This window comes from Lycium ferocissimum, chromosome 9, assembly GCF_029784015.1.
Source record: "Lycium ferocissimum isolate CSIRO_LF1 chromosome 9, AGI_CSIRO_Lferr_CH_V1, whole genome shotgun sequence".
Taxonomy (NCBI): Eukaryota; Viridiplantae; Streptophyta; class Magnoliopsida; order Solanales; family Solanaceae; genus Lycium; species Lycium ferocissimum.
In genome coordinates, this window is record NC_081350.1 from 23,777,447 (window position 1) to 23,794,575 (window position 17,129).

General features: G+C 35.2%; 3 protein-coding genes and 1 pseudogene across 3 annotated transcripts; 3 read left to right on the forward strand and 1 right to left on the reverse strand.

The window, feature by feature from the left end:
- LOC132029947 (uncharacterized protein At4g15970-like) overlaps positions 1-17,129 on the forward strand; it is an 81,718-nt pseudogene that overhangs the window by 24,953 nt on the left and 39,636 nt on the right.
- LOC132029955 (uncharacterized) lies at positions 5,116-5,684 on the reverse strand. The gene has a single exon (XM_059419377.1). The coding sequence runs from the start codon at positions 5,547-5,549 to the stop codon at positions 5,295-5,297; it is 255 nt and encodes an 84-aa protein (XP_059275360.1). The 5' UTR covers positions 5,550-5,684; the 3' UTR covers positions 5,116-5,294.
- Positions 7,525-8,099, forward strand: LOC132029951 (uncharacterized). Its single transcript, XM_059419374.1, has one exon. It carries the CDS (start codon positions 7,678-7,680, stop codon positions 7,945-7,947), a length of 270 nt encoding a protein of 89 aa, XP_059275357.1. The 5' UTR covers positions 7,525-7,677; the 3' UTR covers positions 7,948-8,099.
- On the forward strand, positions 16,384-17,022 carry LOC132029956 (uncharacterized). Its single transcript, XM_059419378.1, has one exon. It carries the CDS (start codon positions 16,532-16,534, stop codon positions 16,784-16,786), a length of 255 nt encoding a protein of 84 aa, XP_059275361.1. The 5' UTR covers positions 16,384-16,531; the 3' UTR covers positions 16,787-17,022.

Consider the following 17,129-nt stretch of genomic DNA (forward strand, 5'->3'; position numbering starts at 1 on the left):
GTTGGAGTTGGAGTTGTGTTTGGCCATAATTTTTGAAATTATAGTTTTTGGTGAAATGTAGTTGTAAAAAAGTGAAAAAAATATTTGAAAAATAAGTTTTTCGTTTTTTGGTATTTCGGAATACAACTTCAAGTTGTATTCTGAATATTTATGGCCAAACGCTCAAAAGTAAAAAAAATTAAAAAAAAATCGAAAAAAAGTAAATAATTTTTATGGCCAAACGACTACTTAATAGTCCAATACACTCCTGTAAGATCCGCCTGCTGAGGCGTCTATGATTTAGAAAACGGAAAAGGGTCAAATATCTTTGTACTTATCGAAAAGGTCAAATATCTGCATCGTTATACTTTGAGTCCAAATATACCTCGACAGTTAAGGGGAGGTGCAAATGGTGAAAGGAGGGAGGGTTAAAATTGGATTTGGACAATGAGGTGGCATGCCACATGACATTTTCTTCATTAAAAATATTCACCTTTGTCAACTTTAATGGTAATAGGGTATATTTGTGCCCAAAATATAACTGTAGGGGTATATTTGAACCCAAAGTATAACGAGGGGTATATTTGATCTTTTTCGATAGTACATGGGTATATTTTGCCCTTTTCCGTTTAGAAAATCATTACTCCATAGTGACTGACTTCAAGAAAAGAGGCCGGAGAAAAATGTTATTATAAAATTTCAGTTGATTGTTTGAACGTTGAATTATCGATGTACTGAATGATCACTTTTGTATTTGGGATATCAAAATTATAGCATTAAATAGAAAAATATACTCCCTCCGTTTCAATTTATATGAACCCATTTATTTGAGCGCGTATATATTTAAGAAAGAGGGTAGACTTTTGAAATTTATGGTTCAAAATAGCTTGAAAATTTGTGTGGCTGTAAATCATTCATAAAGTTAATTTATTTCCAAATTAGGAAAGTCATTCATTTGACACGGTTAAAAAGGAAATACGTTCAAACAATTGAAACGGATGGAGATATATTTTTTGGTCGAAATTAAACGAGAAAAAATATAAATCGAACAAAACTTCTAATTTTTTGGTTTCGAATAAAGAATTTATATTTTAGATTCCATTTTCTTAGAGGAGCAATTTCTTTGATAGTTCTTTCACTTCTTTTAATTGAGTTTGGAACCAAAATGCCCCCAAAAAAAACATTTTGAACCAAAATACCCCAACAAAAAAAAAATGTTACGAAAATACCTTTATAGCGCGCTATGAAATTCGTTGCGCTATATAGTGTTTGTCTTTTTTTTTTTCCGGCTCTTTTGGTTAACACTTCTTTCATTACACTTTTTAACGTACTTTGACCATAGATTAATCATGCTTCAGGACCCCGAAACTTCAATATTTTATATAGAACCCTACTTATTTTTGTGTGATTAATAAGGTAGGATCAACACATCAACGATACACAAAAATTCGGATGGCCGTTTTAGAGGTTGAAAAGTGCTCGAACGCTATTTTCGTTTCAAGGCTCGGTGACATTAGCTTGAAGTTCTTTACGAATACCTAAACTTGTTCATTATTAATTAATCAAAAGTTAGTCAAAATGGCAAAAAGATTCATACTAAAAAAAAAAAAAAAATTAAATTGCATCATTCATAACCTTGAGTAGATGAAAATACTTAACATACTAATATTCTTCAAAATAACGAGATAATGATATATTAAACTTAAAACTAAAATCACAACATTCTTAATCATCATCGAGTACAAGTCCTCAATATCGTCCTCGAGAAAAATATTGGCGGTTTCTTAAGACACATCTTTTTTCGGTAGTGATTAGTTCTCTACCGGTTGATGATGCTTGTTCTTCGACCAACTTTAGCATGTAAAATCTACATCGTCTTGCCGAGCATCTTTGTTGTTTTCTTTTCTAATCCTTTGCAGAAGCTCGTAAGTTTCGGACCTACTTGAGGCATGGTTAAAGTACCTTGTTGGGATTGGAGCATTGAGATTTTTCAAGTCACGAACAAGACGTTCGATTCGGCAAGCCACGATGTGACCATTCTCGGCGTAAACCGCAATAATATTCCCGCGGATCGAATATTTCACCTTGCGAGAAATCATCATTACGCTCATAAGAAGGTGGGGATTTAGCTTATCTAGTTTGAAATCCTTGGTATCACTCGAAAACTCGCTATGATTTGAACTCTCATCATCATCTTTGCTATTTGGTTCTTTTGGAAGGAGTAAAGACTAAAGCGAGTTTCTACTACTCGACATTGAATATGGTGTAGTCTAATAATAAAGAAAGGGCTACTTATATAGTTGCAAACCCCCAAGTACCCTTGGGGGGGGGGGGGGGGGGGAGGTCTTTATGACCCTACCTACTTACCTTATTGTAAGAAAAATATTAATCTTCATCGGACATTTCACAGTCCGAATCCCACTTGGATCTATATCTTGTGCTACCATGTATACCATATTCTACCCTATGGTAACGTATTTGCATCCGATTGTTCTCTTCGTGAAAACGATTAAGAGCCAAATTAAACTCTTGTGGAGTTCGCGAGGCATTGACATAGCACGTTTTTTTGGGCGTTTAAGCCACTGATTGACGCTAACTTGTGCTCGGTCTTTGCGCCCTCCCTAACACGCCAATCTCTCTCTCGTCATTTTATTATTGTATTCTCCATTAAATCTATCGTTAGGGTTATTTGAGTAATGAAAAGCATCATCATCTAGTTCCCAGGTCGTACCCATTGCTTCAAATATGTTTCTTTGGAGTGAACGATATAACATGACTCATATCTCTAAATTGGTCAAAAAATGACATAGTAGCTCAATTTTGTGTGGAATGTGTGTGGTTGGTAACAACTATTCGTCAAATTACATTATATAAAGTTTGATTCGAATCATGACGTTTTTCTGTTTGACAGTTGAGGTGACAATATGGTGCAGTGGTATAGCGTAGTAAAATAATGCGTTATACCAGTATAACGCATTAAATTCTTTGCGTTATACTCTTACTGAGTGCATTAACGCAGTTATTTACTGCGCTATACTGCTGGAATGTGCCATAACGCATTTATTTCATGCGTTATGCAACTCTCCATACTTAATTTGATTTGACGTAACACTGCAAGACACACTAATTGCATGCATGCGTTGGTTCTATATTCAAACTTCAGATCTTATTAATACCGAGTTCGTATAACACAAAAAAAAAGAAAAAGCAAAAAATTCAAAGTTTCATCTAGTTTTTGCGTTTTGTATTCCTCCTAAATTATTCAAAATATGGCAGATGTTCCAAGAATTAGAATTTCTTTATTCTGGGACGGACAAATTATATTCGAGGAAAATAATTTGCGCTATGATTCTTCCTAAAATACCATGTTAAGTTTCCACTTGACTTAAAATTCTCAAAACTACTCCAAGCCTTGTATAATAGACTACAAGTTAGTAGAAGTGATTTTGATCTAAACATAATTGGAAAATATCCAACGTCATTTACGCCGCAAGGTGTAATTAGTTATGGACGATTGGTACATTCAAAACGATGATTCGTTATTTGATTTTTTGAAGGCACCTTATGATTATAGGAAATGCATAACTTTAAACGTCCTTAAAATTTATATAGAAGGTCCCCATTAATCAACTTGAATTCATGGCTAGGCTCCTCGGGAAGCGAAATAGACCTCGTCAGAAGCCCGTCTATAATTCGGCGAAGTCACTCAAGCGGAACCTACTTATCAACACAATTACCCCGACATGAGTACCTATGAAAGCATTTTGACTAGCCAAATGCCTATTATTATTATAGTTTATTATCGGCATTATTTTATTATTATTATTGGTAAATATTCATTTTTTATATTATTATTATTATTATTATTATTATTATTATTATTATTATTATGTGTAGTGGCACTTGAATGCTACTAATGATGTCAATTATATTATTTAGGGTTATACATGATATGGATCATATCGGACGGTCTCCTCAATCGGGATGGATGAATCAGGTTGGAACATCCTCAGCCTATCCAACAACTCAAAGCGATAGTCCTTCCTCAAGTTTCGGTGCAGTTAATTACTATCGGTACGTTTATTTTTTTTTAACATCAATAGTGTTATTTGATGTGTAGTAGTTAAACACCCTAATTTCTTGTGTAGGGAGAATGTGGTGGTTGCACCAAATTATAGGCAAAGGCGTGCTATAGATAGTCTAGATTATCCGAATTATATAGTGACATCATCCAACGATAGTGAGGAAATACCTAATGCGGAGGAAAGTGACGATGAGATTGAGGTTGGAACTAATCCTCGACATCAAGTAGAGCTTGTTGCAAGACATGATGAACCGCACACGAGGAGGAACCGAATTCACGGCAACCATTTGAATAGCAACGGTCGACTCGGTTCGACGCAAAGCCAATTTCAACAGCAAGAGTTAATCCGATTCGGTGGCATTCCGATGAGATCCCCTATCTTGATCATTTCAAGATCGCCCGGATGCCTTTGTCTTTACTAGGGATGATGATCATATTCGGCGAAGTTTGTGGAAAGAGCCGGTGGATGCGAAGTAAAACAAAGGCTCATATTGAAAAAGGGATGATTTTCAACTCGAAAAAATCATTGCAAAAATTTTATTAAGATTTATTGCATCCGGGGATGAGGGTGTTTAAAGTTGACGATTCCACACGAAAACTTTGGCGATTGGTCCGCATGCGAAAATATCGAAAGTACGCGAATGGATGCTCCGTGGTAAGGAAAGCTGAAAAGATGTGGACTATTTTAAAGTTCTACACAAAGCACACTTGTGATATGGGTGACCTCCCAGGATGATCATTGCAATCTAGATACTAATTTGATTGTGCGTGTATTAGTTAGCGACATTAGAGAAAACCCAAGGTATCCCCTTTCGCCTAAGTTTATTTTATTTTTGGTGTTAATATAATGTTCCTTGTTGTTATATCTTGATATTTCAACTTTTTCGTACCTAAAAAAGATTGTATTAGAGCGAGTACGAAAGTATATAGAAAATTGTTCTTAGGAGGAAGGCGTATCTTGGGCGTAGGCTTGCACATGAAATAGTCTTCGCAATTGGGAATGCTCTTTCAAGACGTTGCCGAGATACATGGCGGCTCTACAACACTTCAAGTTATCGAAATATCAACACTATATTGCAGTTTCATATAAGTTTCGAAAGATTTCGAAATACAAGGGCCCTATATTTACAATCATAATACTGTACTACATTTCCTATATTATGGCTTTTCCGCTTGAAAAATATTCAGGTCTGCAAAAATGATCATGAAGATATCTAGAAATTAAAAACGATCAATTGGGACCCCAACAGCTCAAGTACATAACTTTCCTCAATGACTCTTCAGATTGCTTTGCCTTCTCACTCCTTGCAATCAGTGAAGAAGAAGAAAGTTTCTTAGCTTGAGAGTAAGATCTGATGTTATTCTTTGTGTGTTGTGCCAAAGACCTCAATGGGTAATTCCATCTACACAATCCAACTTGATCTTTTAATGCTTCAACTGCTCCAACACTAGCTGCAACTATCCATGCTCTCCTGCTTGAACTCATTTTGATTTTCTTCTAAAGATAGCTCTCTTTTTCTGCTTTGGTTTTGTATATGAATCTTGTTTATGGTTCTCTGATTTTTGATTGCCGTATATTTTAATGATTTTGGAGATGATGTTTGGAATTTGGGGCTAAGGCTGAATATATAGGCACTGAAAGGAGGCTTTAGAGTAGCTGAGTGATGAGCCAGTGGTTTTTGGGCTGCTGTGGGCTCAACAGTCAATGGTTTTCTAGTTATCCTTGAAATAAAGAAGATATTTTATTAGGGAAACTTACAAATTTCTGCCTACGCTTTTAATAACACATCAATTTATATTTACTTTTTTTTATATTTACAAATCGTAGCTAGTTTTTGTTGTATTTAGTTGTATTTCGCGTTTTTGAAATATAGAGAAATACACGGAAATACAAAATCGGGAGAGTTCACATTTTTGAAATATCTTGAAATACAAAATGCGGCAGAGTAAAAATAAGGTCGTATTTATGGAATAGATTCTCTTCTTTCATTTTAAATGGTAAGTCAAATTAAATCAACCATGTATGACGCATAATCGATAATTTCCATAACAACCCACGTTTTCTCTCTCTCAAATTACTCCATTCCAAACTTTTAGAGATACTTCCAAATACGAGGAAAAATATACACCGAAATACAATGAAATATGGTTGATTGTTTAAGAAATATAAAATTGTAGTATGTGTATGTACAATGGAATACAATGAAATATATCGAAAGCGTTTTAGAAATTAGAAATACATTGAAATACAACGAAATATCGAAATATATTTCCCAAGATTTTTCATTTCATTGTTTCTAATGACATCAATCATAGCTGTCCATAACATTATCCTTAGTAGAAACCGAGACGAAATTCATCCATTACCTTATTCACCAACCCATGATCAAGATAACATGATATCGTAACAAGAGGCAACAATATATCTTTGAGGCATTTCATCAAACACCTTCTTCGCATCATTATATCTCTAAGTGCCATACTTACTTGAAAAGATTGTAACTTGAGCATATGCATATCTTAACGAGAAGGAAAAAAAAATATTAACACGATTTGCAGGAGTAGTTGAGTTCCAACATATTTGAGTCGCATTTACATGTTGGTAATAACTCCAAGAAAAGTATGGAATTGAAATCAACTTCTACTAGATCATTGAATCGGATATATCTTGTGCAATCACAAAAAGCTTAAGCTTTATGGTTGTGATGTTCATTATTCCAAATCCGATCAACTTGCTCGATAACCGTCCGGATCGAGAAGAAGCCATGGATGCGGCATCACCGATGGCAATAGGAGAGAGAATTTTTTTACTCGGCATCACCGACGCAAAGCGACCTTGGCGGGGTGGCGCCAAGGAGATGTCGGAGCGGCGGCAGTGAGGAAAGGGAAAGAGAAAGAGGAGAGAACTTTTTAGGGTGCGGAGAAGATGATAAATGTGTAGTGAGGGAGAATAAAGAGGAATGCATGTATTTCAAAATTCTTGAATTAGTTATGAAATGTAATTTTGGAAAAATAAAGCCTACAAAAATTAAATAAAAAAATAAGGTAGTTATTATTCATAAATAAATCTTAAAGGTATTTATGACAGGTGAAAATTCCTTTTCTTTAATCTAGAAAACCGTGTGCCCCATTCCTGCATTTTAACTTATTTATTTATCTTATCTGCACAGTATTATTGACATTAGACACATCAGCACATGTCACTGTACGTGTCTGCAATCTAGCAAGTAGACCAAACAACATCTCCAAATTCTGTGTGCTCTTTCGACCAACCCATAGTGAAAAACACATAATAACTGAAATACCAATTCCACCCCTCAATAGTGATCATGAAAAGATATATACAAGGGCGGAAAAGTATTTCCACTGTACAGAAACCATGCTCCAAAACCACAGAAAGTACGGCCACAAGCCTCTAGTTTTTTCCAACAAGCGTACTATATATATACAAGTCCTTCTAAACCGATTTCAGCAAAATTAAACCTTCACAAATAAAGATCATAGAGAGTTCAAACTAACAACTTATAAAAGTCTTTCTAAGCCTATTTCAGCAAAATTAAACCTTCACAAATATAGCCAAGTTTTTTCAAAAATAAAGATCATATTATAAAAAAATGAGTTCAACAAGCAGGGCATGGGTTACAGCAGTGAGCTTGGGAGTGGTAGAGGCACTAAAAGATCAAGGAATATGTAGGTGGAATCACACAATCAGAGCCGTACATCAGCACGCCAAGAACAATCTTCGGTCATATTCACAAGCCAAGAAGCTCTCTGCTCAATCTTCTTCTTTGGTTTCTGCAAACAAAGAATTGAAGGAGAAAGTGAAGCAATCTGAAGAGTCTCTAAGGAAAGTTATGTATTTGAGCTGTTGGGGTCCCAATTGATCAATCCTAATTAGTACTTAGATTTAGTACATATATAGTCTTTGACAATATTGTAAACATGAGAGGATTTTTTAGAGCTTGGGTTAAATTGCCCATTTAACATTTGTGGAAAGAACATTTCTATAATCCAAATTTCTGGGAATTATACTCCATTGCGTTATTGCGTTGTTTGAATCATAAATCTCCTTTTTATTTATCTCTTCTAAGAAAAATATATCTTTTTTTAATTATTTCCTATTTTCAAAAAATCAGGAGAGATTTTTTTTTTTCAATATAGTTAATTAGGTAATTATACAAGTTGCTAATAATTAATTTAAAGCATAATCAATCAATAATGTAATAAAATTAGGTCCAATTAAATAGTTTCTAATAAAAATTATTTAACGGGAGTATCAAGATAAAAAGGAACAAATAATGAGGGAGTAAACTGCATCTCTATTAGTAATTCTTAGCTCCACAGTGAAGTTGAATTAGTTGTTGATCATAGCACAATTTTGGGAATTCCAAATAGTCAATTTACGAACACTCTGATGACACAGATTGAGTTGAGCAAAAGAGCCGAACGGAAAAATTAAAGAGTCCAGAACCAAAATGCCCCAAAAAAACACATTTTGAACTAAAATACCCCAACAAAAAAAAAAGTTACGAAAATACCTTTAGCGCAGTATATTTTTTTTTCCGGCTCTTTTGGTTAACCCTTCTTTCGTTACACTTTTTAACTTACTTTGACCATAGATTAATCATGCTTCGAGACCCCGAAACTTTAATATTTTATATAGAACCCTACTTATTTTTGTGCGATTAATAAGGTAGGATCAACACATTAAGGATACACAAAAGTTCGGATGGCCGTTTTAGATTTTGAAAAGTGGTCGAACGCTATTTTCGTTTCAAGGCTCGGTGACATTAGCTTGAAGTTCTTTACGAATACTTAAATTTGTTCATTGTTAATTAATCAAAAGTTAGTCAAAATGGCAGCATTCATACAAAAAAAAAAAAACTTAATTAAATTGCATCATTCATAACCTTGAGTAGATGAAAATACTTAACATACTAATTCATTAATAAGAAACCCAAACTTTTAAAAATACAATCATCAAAGTAAGAAAAAAACTTAAAAAACATTCATCAATTAATGCCCTCGAGTTGATCTTCCGCCACCACCGCGAGATGTGCCACCGCACTAGAGGTACTTCCACCACTAAAGTTTCCTCCACCACGAGGTACTTCCACCGCGAGATGTAGTTTGACCACCATGTCGTAAGGGACACTTGCGCTTATCATAACCAACATAATTGCAAAATGAGCATTTTCGAGTGTATCTCCCGGTGGAACATCCATTTCATTATGAATACGCGAGTATGCATTCTTTCCGAATTTACGGATATAAATGCTTTATTTGCAACCATTGAAAATGGATCCGTGGCCAATAACTCTCTCACTATCAAGTGGGTAGAACCTTCCAAAGATACGTTCTTGCATAATTTTCAACCGTATATTCTCACCATGTACGAGGAGGCGTTCTTTCCCATTGTGATAAAACACTTGAAGGCATGAGAACATGGCATGTGATATGATTGCCACTTGCCGCATGTGCATGTTCTTGGAATCGCACAAATTGTGTGAACGTTACCTCCTTTACCTTGGTGCACACTTGTTGTGAGTTCAAATATGCGCTCTGCAGGGTTGTACTCCATCCGGTCATGTTTTTGAGCCTTATATTTGTGGTACTCGAACAGTTTTAACGATTTTGGCATCCATCTTAGATCTTTTCGTACGTGCTTTGGCCTCTTTTGATCTATCGACGAACCGCTCCACAACCCGCTTTTAAATGTCATTCTCACCATTGCGACGGTAGTCCCCGTGCGTATTTCAACAAACCATTGAATGACTCGTAGCCGTTTGTTGTTAGCATACCCCATCGCCTACCTTCATCCTGGTGTAATGTTCCTTTGTCTTTATCAATTGCATTTAACTAGTGGAAGGCTTCCTCATTCGTCCGCCTAATAATGTCCATCTGCAGGTTAAACTTCTTCTCCTGATGCTCTGTTGCAGCCGTCCACATCCAATTGAAAAGTGCTGGGATTCGATATACCTTTTGGAAGTTTGCCTTCAAATGACTTAAACAATAACGATGGTAGGCAAAGAAAGGTCGCCACCCCCGCAAATTGAACATATTGTGCAATATGCAAAGGCATGTCCGTCTGATATCACACATATTCCCATGCGATCCTTAATAACGTCTTGCCTTAAGTAGTCCAAAAACATACCCCACGTACTAATGCTCTCATTAGCCGCAATTGCAAAAGCTAAAGGGAATATAGCTCCATTTGCATCCATTCCAATCGCTATTAGCAGCTTTATGTCATACTTCCCGTACACATGTGTTCCATCTATTGATATTACAAAGCCGACAATGAGCAAACCCATCAATGCATGGTTTGAAGGCCTAAAATACAAAATCAAAAATATTACGGCACACCAAAGCTTCGATTTGAGCTTCCATTCAACAACAAGTACCATAATTGAAGTGTTGTAGAGCCGCCATGTATCTCGGCAACGTCTTGAAAGAGCATTCCCAATTGCGAAGACTATTTCATGTGCAAGCCTACGCCCAAGATACGCCTTCCTCCTAGTAACAATTTTGCTATATACTTTCAGGACGGCTCTAATACAATCTTTAATAGGGTACCTGAAAAAGTTGAAATATCAGCATATAACAACAAGGAACATTATATTAACACCAAAAATAAAATAAACTTAGGCGAAGGGGATACCTTGGGTTTTCTCTAATGTCGCCAACTAATACACGCACAATCAAATTAGTATCTAGATTGCAATGATCATCTGAGAGGTCACCCATATCACAAGTGTGCTTTGTGTAGAACTTTAAAATAGTCCACATCTTTTCAGCAGTTTCCTTACCACGGAGCATCCATTCGCAGCCTTGATATTTTCGCTTGCAGACCAATCGCCAAAGTTTTCGTGTGGAATCGTCAACTTTAAACTCCCTCATCCCCTGGATGCAATAAATCTTAACAGCCCTTTGCAATGATTTTTTCGAGCTGAAAATCATCCCTTTTTCAATATGAGCCTTTTGTTTTACCAGATCCACTGGCTCTTTCCACAAACTTCGCCGAATATGATCATCATCCCTAGTAAAGACAAAGGCATCTGGGCGATCTTGAAAATGATCAAGATAGGGGATCTCATCGGAATGCCACTGAATCGGGATTAACTCTTGCTGTTGAAATTGGCTTTGTAATGGCCGAACCGGAGTCGACCGTTGCTATTCAAATGGTTCTTTGGAATTCGGTTCCTCCTCGTGTCTTGGATCGTTCATCATGTCTTGCAACAGTTCTACTTGATGTTGAGGATTAGTTCCAACCTCAATCTCATCGTCACTTTCCTCCGCATTAGGTATTTCCTCACTATCGTTGGATGATGTCACTATATAATTCGGATAATCTAGACTATCTATAAAGACGCCTTTGCCTATAATTTGGTGCAACCACCACATTCTCCTACACAAGAAATTAGGGTGTTTAACTACTACACATCAAATAACACTATTGATGTTAAAAAAAAATAAACGTACCGATAGTAATTCGCACCGAAACTTGAGGAAGGACTATCGCTTTGAGTTGTTGGATAGGTGAGGATGTTCAACCCGATTCATCCATCCCGATTGAGGAGACCGTCCGATATGATCCATATCAGGTGTATAACCCCTAAATAATATAATTGACATCATTAGTAGCATTCAAGTGCCACTACACATAATAATAATAATAATAATAATAATAATAATAATAATAATATAAAAAATGAATATTTAATAATAATAATAATACCCCGTCAAATTGCTGACTTAAACTATCCAGAGGCATTTGGCTAGTCAAAATGCTTTCATAGGTACTCATGTCAGGGTAATTGTGTTGATAAGTAGGTTCCGCTTGAGTGACTTCGGCCTGAATTATAGACGGGGCTTCCCGACGAGGTCTATTTCGGGCTTCCCGAGGAGCCCTAGCCATGAATTCAAGTTGATTAATGGGGACCTTCTCTATATAAATTTTAAGGACGTTTAAAGTTATGCATTTCCTATAATCATAAGGTGCCTTCAAAAAATCAGTCAACGAATCATCGTCTTGAATGTACCACTGTCCATAACTAATTACACCTTGCGGCGTAAATGACGTTGGATATTTTCCAATTATGTTTAGATCAAAATCACTTCTACTAACTTGTAGTCTATTATACAAGGCTTGGAGTAGTTTTGAGAATTTTAAGTCAAGTGGAAACTTAACATGGTATTTTAGGGAAGAATCATAGTGCAAATTATTTTCCTCGAATATAATTTGTCCGTCCCAGAATAAAGAAATTCTAATTCTTGGAACATCTGCCATATTTTGAATAATTTAGGAGGAATACAAAACGCAAAAACTAGATGAAACTTTGAATTTTTTGCTTTTTCTTTTTGTGTTATACGAACTCGGTATTTATAAGATTTGAAGTTTGAATATAGAACCAACGCATGCATATAATTACAGTGTCTTGCAGTGTTACGTCAAATCAAATTAAGTATGGAGAGTTGCATAACGCATAAAATAAATGCGTTATGGCACATTCCAGCAGTATAGCGCAGTAACTGCGTTAATGCACTCAGTAAGAGTATAACGCAGTAATTTAATGCGTTATACTGGTATAACGCATTATTTTACTACGATATACCACTGCACCATATTGTCACCTCAACTGTCAAACAGAAAAACGTCATGATTCGAATCAAACTTTATATAATGTAATTTGACGAATAGTTGTTACCAACCACACACATTCCACACAAAATTGAGCTACTATGTCATTTTTTGACCAATTTAGAGATATGAGTCATGTTATATCGTTCACTCAAAGAAACATATTTGAAAATGGGTACGACACCGGGAACTAGATGATGATGCTTTTCATTACTCAAATAACCCTAACGATAGATTTAATGGAGAATACAATAATAAAATGACGGAGTGAGATTGGCGTGTTAGGAGAAATTGCAAAGACCGGAGCACAAGTTAGCGTCAATAGGGCTTAAACGCCCCAAAAAACGTGCTATGTCAATGCCTCGCGAACTCCACAAGAGTTTAATTTGGCTTAATCGTTTTCACGAAGAGAACAATCGGATGCAAATACGTTACCATAGGGTAGAATATGGTATACATGGTAGCACAAGATATAGATCCAAGTGGGATTCGGACTGTGAAATGTCCGATGAAGATTAATATTTTTCTTACAATAAGGTAAGTAGGTAGGGTCATAAAGACCCTCCCCCCCCCCCCCCCAAAGGGTACTTGGGGGTTTGCAACTATATAAGTAGCCCTTTCTTTGTTATTAGACTACACCATATTCAATGTCGAGTAGTAGAAACTCAGCTTTAGTCTTTACTCCTTCCAAAAGAACCAAATAGCGATGATGAGAGTTCAAATCATAGCAAGCTTTTTCGAGTGATACCAGTGATTTCAAACTAGATAAGCTAAATCCCCACCTTCATAGAGCGTAATGATGATTTCGCAAAGGTGAAATATTCAGATCCGCGGGAATATTATTGCGGTTTACGCCGAGAATGGTCACATCGGCTTGCCGAATCAGAACGTCTTGTTCGTGACTTGAAAAATCTCAATGCTCCAATCCCAACAAGGTACTCCTTAACCATGCCTCAAGTAGGTCCAGAAACTTACGAGCTTGCCGTGCAAAGGATTAGAAAAGAAAACAACGATGATCGGCAAGACGATGTAGATTTTACATGCTAAAGTTGGCCGAAGAACAAGCATCATCAACCTAGGAGAACTAATCGCTACCGAAAAAAGATGTGTCTTAAGAAACCGCCAATATTTTTTCGAGGACGATATTGAGGACTTGTACTCGATGATGATTAAGAATGTTGTGATTTTAGTTTTAAGTTTAATATATCATTATCTTTGTTATTTTGAAGAATATTAGTATGTTAAGTATTTTCATCTACTCAAGGTTATGAATGATGCAATTTAATTTTTTTTTTTTTTTAGTATGAATGCTGCCATTTTGACTAACTTTTGATTAATTAATAATGAACAAGTTTAAGTATTCGTAAAGAACTTCAAGCTAATGTCACCGAGCCTTGAAACGAAAATAGCGTTCGAGCACTTTTCAACCTCTAAAACGGTCATCCGAACTTTTGTGTATCGTTGATGTGTTGATCCTACCTTATTAATCACACAAAAATAAGTAGGGTTCTATATAAAATATTGAAGTTTCGGGGTCCTGAAGCATGATTAATCTATGGTCAAAGTACGTTAAAAAGTGTAATGAAAGAAGTGTTAACCAAAAGAGCCGGAAAAAAAAGAAAGACAAACACTATAGCGCAGTAATTTACTGCGCTATAGGTATTTTCGTAACATTTTTTTTTGTTGGGATATTTTGGTTCAAAATATTTTTTTGGGGGCATTTTGGTTCCAGACTCAATTAAAAGAAGTGAAAGAACTATCAAAGAAATTGCTCCTCTAAGAAAATGGAATCTAAAATATAAATTCTTTATTCGAAACCAAAAAATTAGAAGTTTTGTTCGATTTATATTTTTCTGTTTAATTTCGACCAAAAAATATACTCCCTCTGTTTCAATTTGTTTGAACGTATTTCCTTTTTAGTTCGTGTCAAAATGAATGACTTTCCTAATTTGGAAATAAATTAACTTTATGAATGATTTACAGCCACACAAATTTTCAAGGCTTATTTTGAACCATAAATTTCAAAAGTCTCCCTCTTTCTTAAATATCGCCAATCTTGGAGTCCAAATGGGTTCATATAAATTGAACTGACGGAAAGATATATTTTTCTATTTAATGCTATAATTTTGATATCCCAAATACAAAAGTGATCATTCAGTACATCGATAATTTAACGTTCAAACAATCAACTGAAATTTTATAATAACATTTTTCTCCGGCCTCTTTTCTTGAAGTCAGTCACTATGGAGTAATGATTTTCTAAACGGAAAAGGGCAAAATATACCCATGTACTATCGAAAAGATCAAATATACCCTCGTTATCTTTTTGGGTTCAAATATACCCCTACAGTTATATTTTGGGCACAAATATACCCTATTACCATTAAAGTTGACAAAGGTGAATATTTTTAATGAAGAAAATGTCATGTGGCATGCCACCTCATTGTCCAAATCCAATTTTAACCCTCCCTCCTTTCACCATTTGCACCTCCCCTTAACTGTAGGGGTATATTTGGACTCAAAGTATAACGAGGGGTATATTTGACCCTTTTTCGATAGTACAGGGGTATATTTGACCCTTTTCCGTTTTCTAAATCATAGACGCCTCAGCAGGCGGATCTTACAGGAGTGTATTGGACTATTAAGTAGCCGTTTGGCCATAAAAATTATTTACTTTTTTTCGAAATTTTTTTTTAATTTTTTTTACTTTTGAGCGTTTGGCCATAAATATTCAGAATACAACTTGAAGTTGTATTCCGAAATACCAAAAACAAGAAAAACTTATTTTTCAAATTTTTTTCACTTTTTTACAACTACATTTCACCAAAACCTATAATTTCAAAAATTATGGCCAAACACAACTCCAACTCCAACTCCAACTTCAAAAATTCCCAAAAAAGTGAATTTGTTTTGGGTATTTATGACCAAACGGCACCTAAGAGTTGTAAGGGATCGTTTGGGTCATGGAAATTAAGGATTAAGTTTGAAATTGAATTTATACTTTATTTGATTAAAAATATTTATTTAATCTGGAATAAATATTTTAACCATTTTAATCTCAGTTTTAATCCTGGCCTCTTATCCTAACAAACTTGATGTTATTTATCCCACTTATCAGATGAGATAAATAGGAAAAAAAAAAAAATTGTATCGTTAGCAAAAATATTACATGTGTCATACTTTTTAGTGCAATGAGAACACACTTGTCATATTTCTATTGAAGCCGAGAAACACTATCATGTTAACACTTAACAGCACACTTGTGCAAAGGACTTCCTCGGAGCCATTTGTCATCATCTTCTTCAACTATGCAATAATATTGCAAAAGAAAAAGGCGTATTTCAATAAGTGAAGGTTAGATAATTAAACAAATATTTAAAGGAAAAACTATAAATTTCATAATTTCAGAGATTAAAGAGCAAAAAAAAAAAAAAAAAAAAAAAAGATTTGGAACCTTCCAGGTTCAAAGCTCCAAAACTTCAGTAAACTTAAGTTAGGGTCCACCCTTTCCTCTAATAAACAAAGAAATCAATAAATAAATAAATTTCGCTTTTCTATAGGATAAAATAACTAGAAAACCACTGGCACCATAACTGTCCAAGCACACAGTTTGCCAAAGAGAGACATTGGTTTATTACTCTCCAACAACTTCCACAACGTCCTCCTCTCTCAATACATTCCTATAAGTTCAGCCTTGCCCCAAACTCTAAACCTCATACTCAAAATCATCAAATTTACTAGCAATCAAAAGACCAGAGAATCAATTCATATATCAAAATCAAAGCAGAAAAACAGAGTTCAATTCTTTTAGAAGAAATTAAATCAAAATGAGTTCAAGCAGGAGAGCGTGGATAGTAGCAGCCAGTGTTGGAACAGTTGAAGCCTTAAAAGATCAAGTTGGATTGTGTAGATGGAATTACCCATTGAGGTCTTTGGCACAACACACAAAGAATAACTTGAGATCTTACTCTCAAGCTAAGAAACTTTCTTCTTCTTCACTTATTGCAAGGAGCGACAAGGCAAAACAATCTGAAGAGTCTTTGAGGACAGTTATGTACTTGAGCTGTTGGGGTCCCAATTGATCTCTTCTCTAGGTATCTTCATTGTCATTTTTGAAGACCCAAAGATTTTCGATAGGACAGAAAGAAAAAAAGAAAAAAAATGTATGCTATGATTGTAAATAGAGTTTAAGTCATGCCATCTTTAGAGAAGCATGCATTATTTCGAATCATTCGAAGAATGACACATGAAATTATGAAGTACTGTAGATATTTTGATGGAATTATGATATGAAAGATCGATTAGTACTCTGCATCAATTCGATATGCTTGCCAATACTACTATTTTTTTAAAAAAAAAAAAAAAAATCCGATTACACAAATGAATAACCAAGAAACATGGTAAAGAAGTCTCATCTCAGGTGGT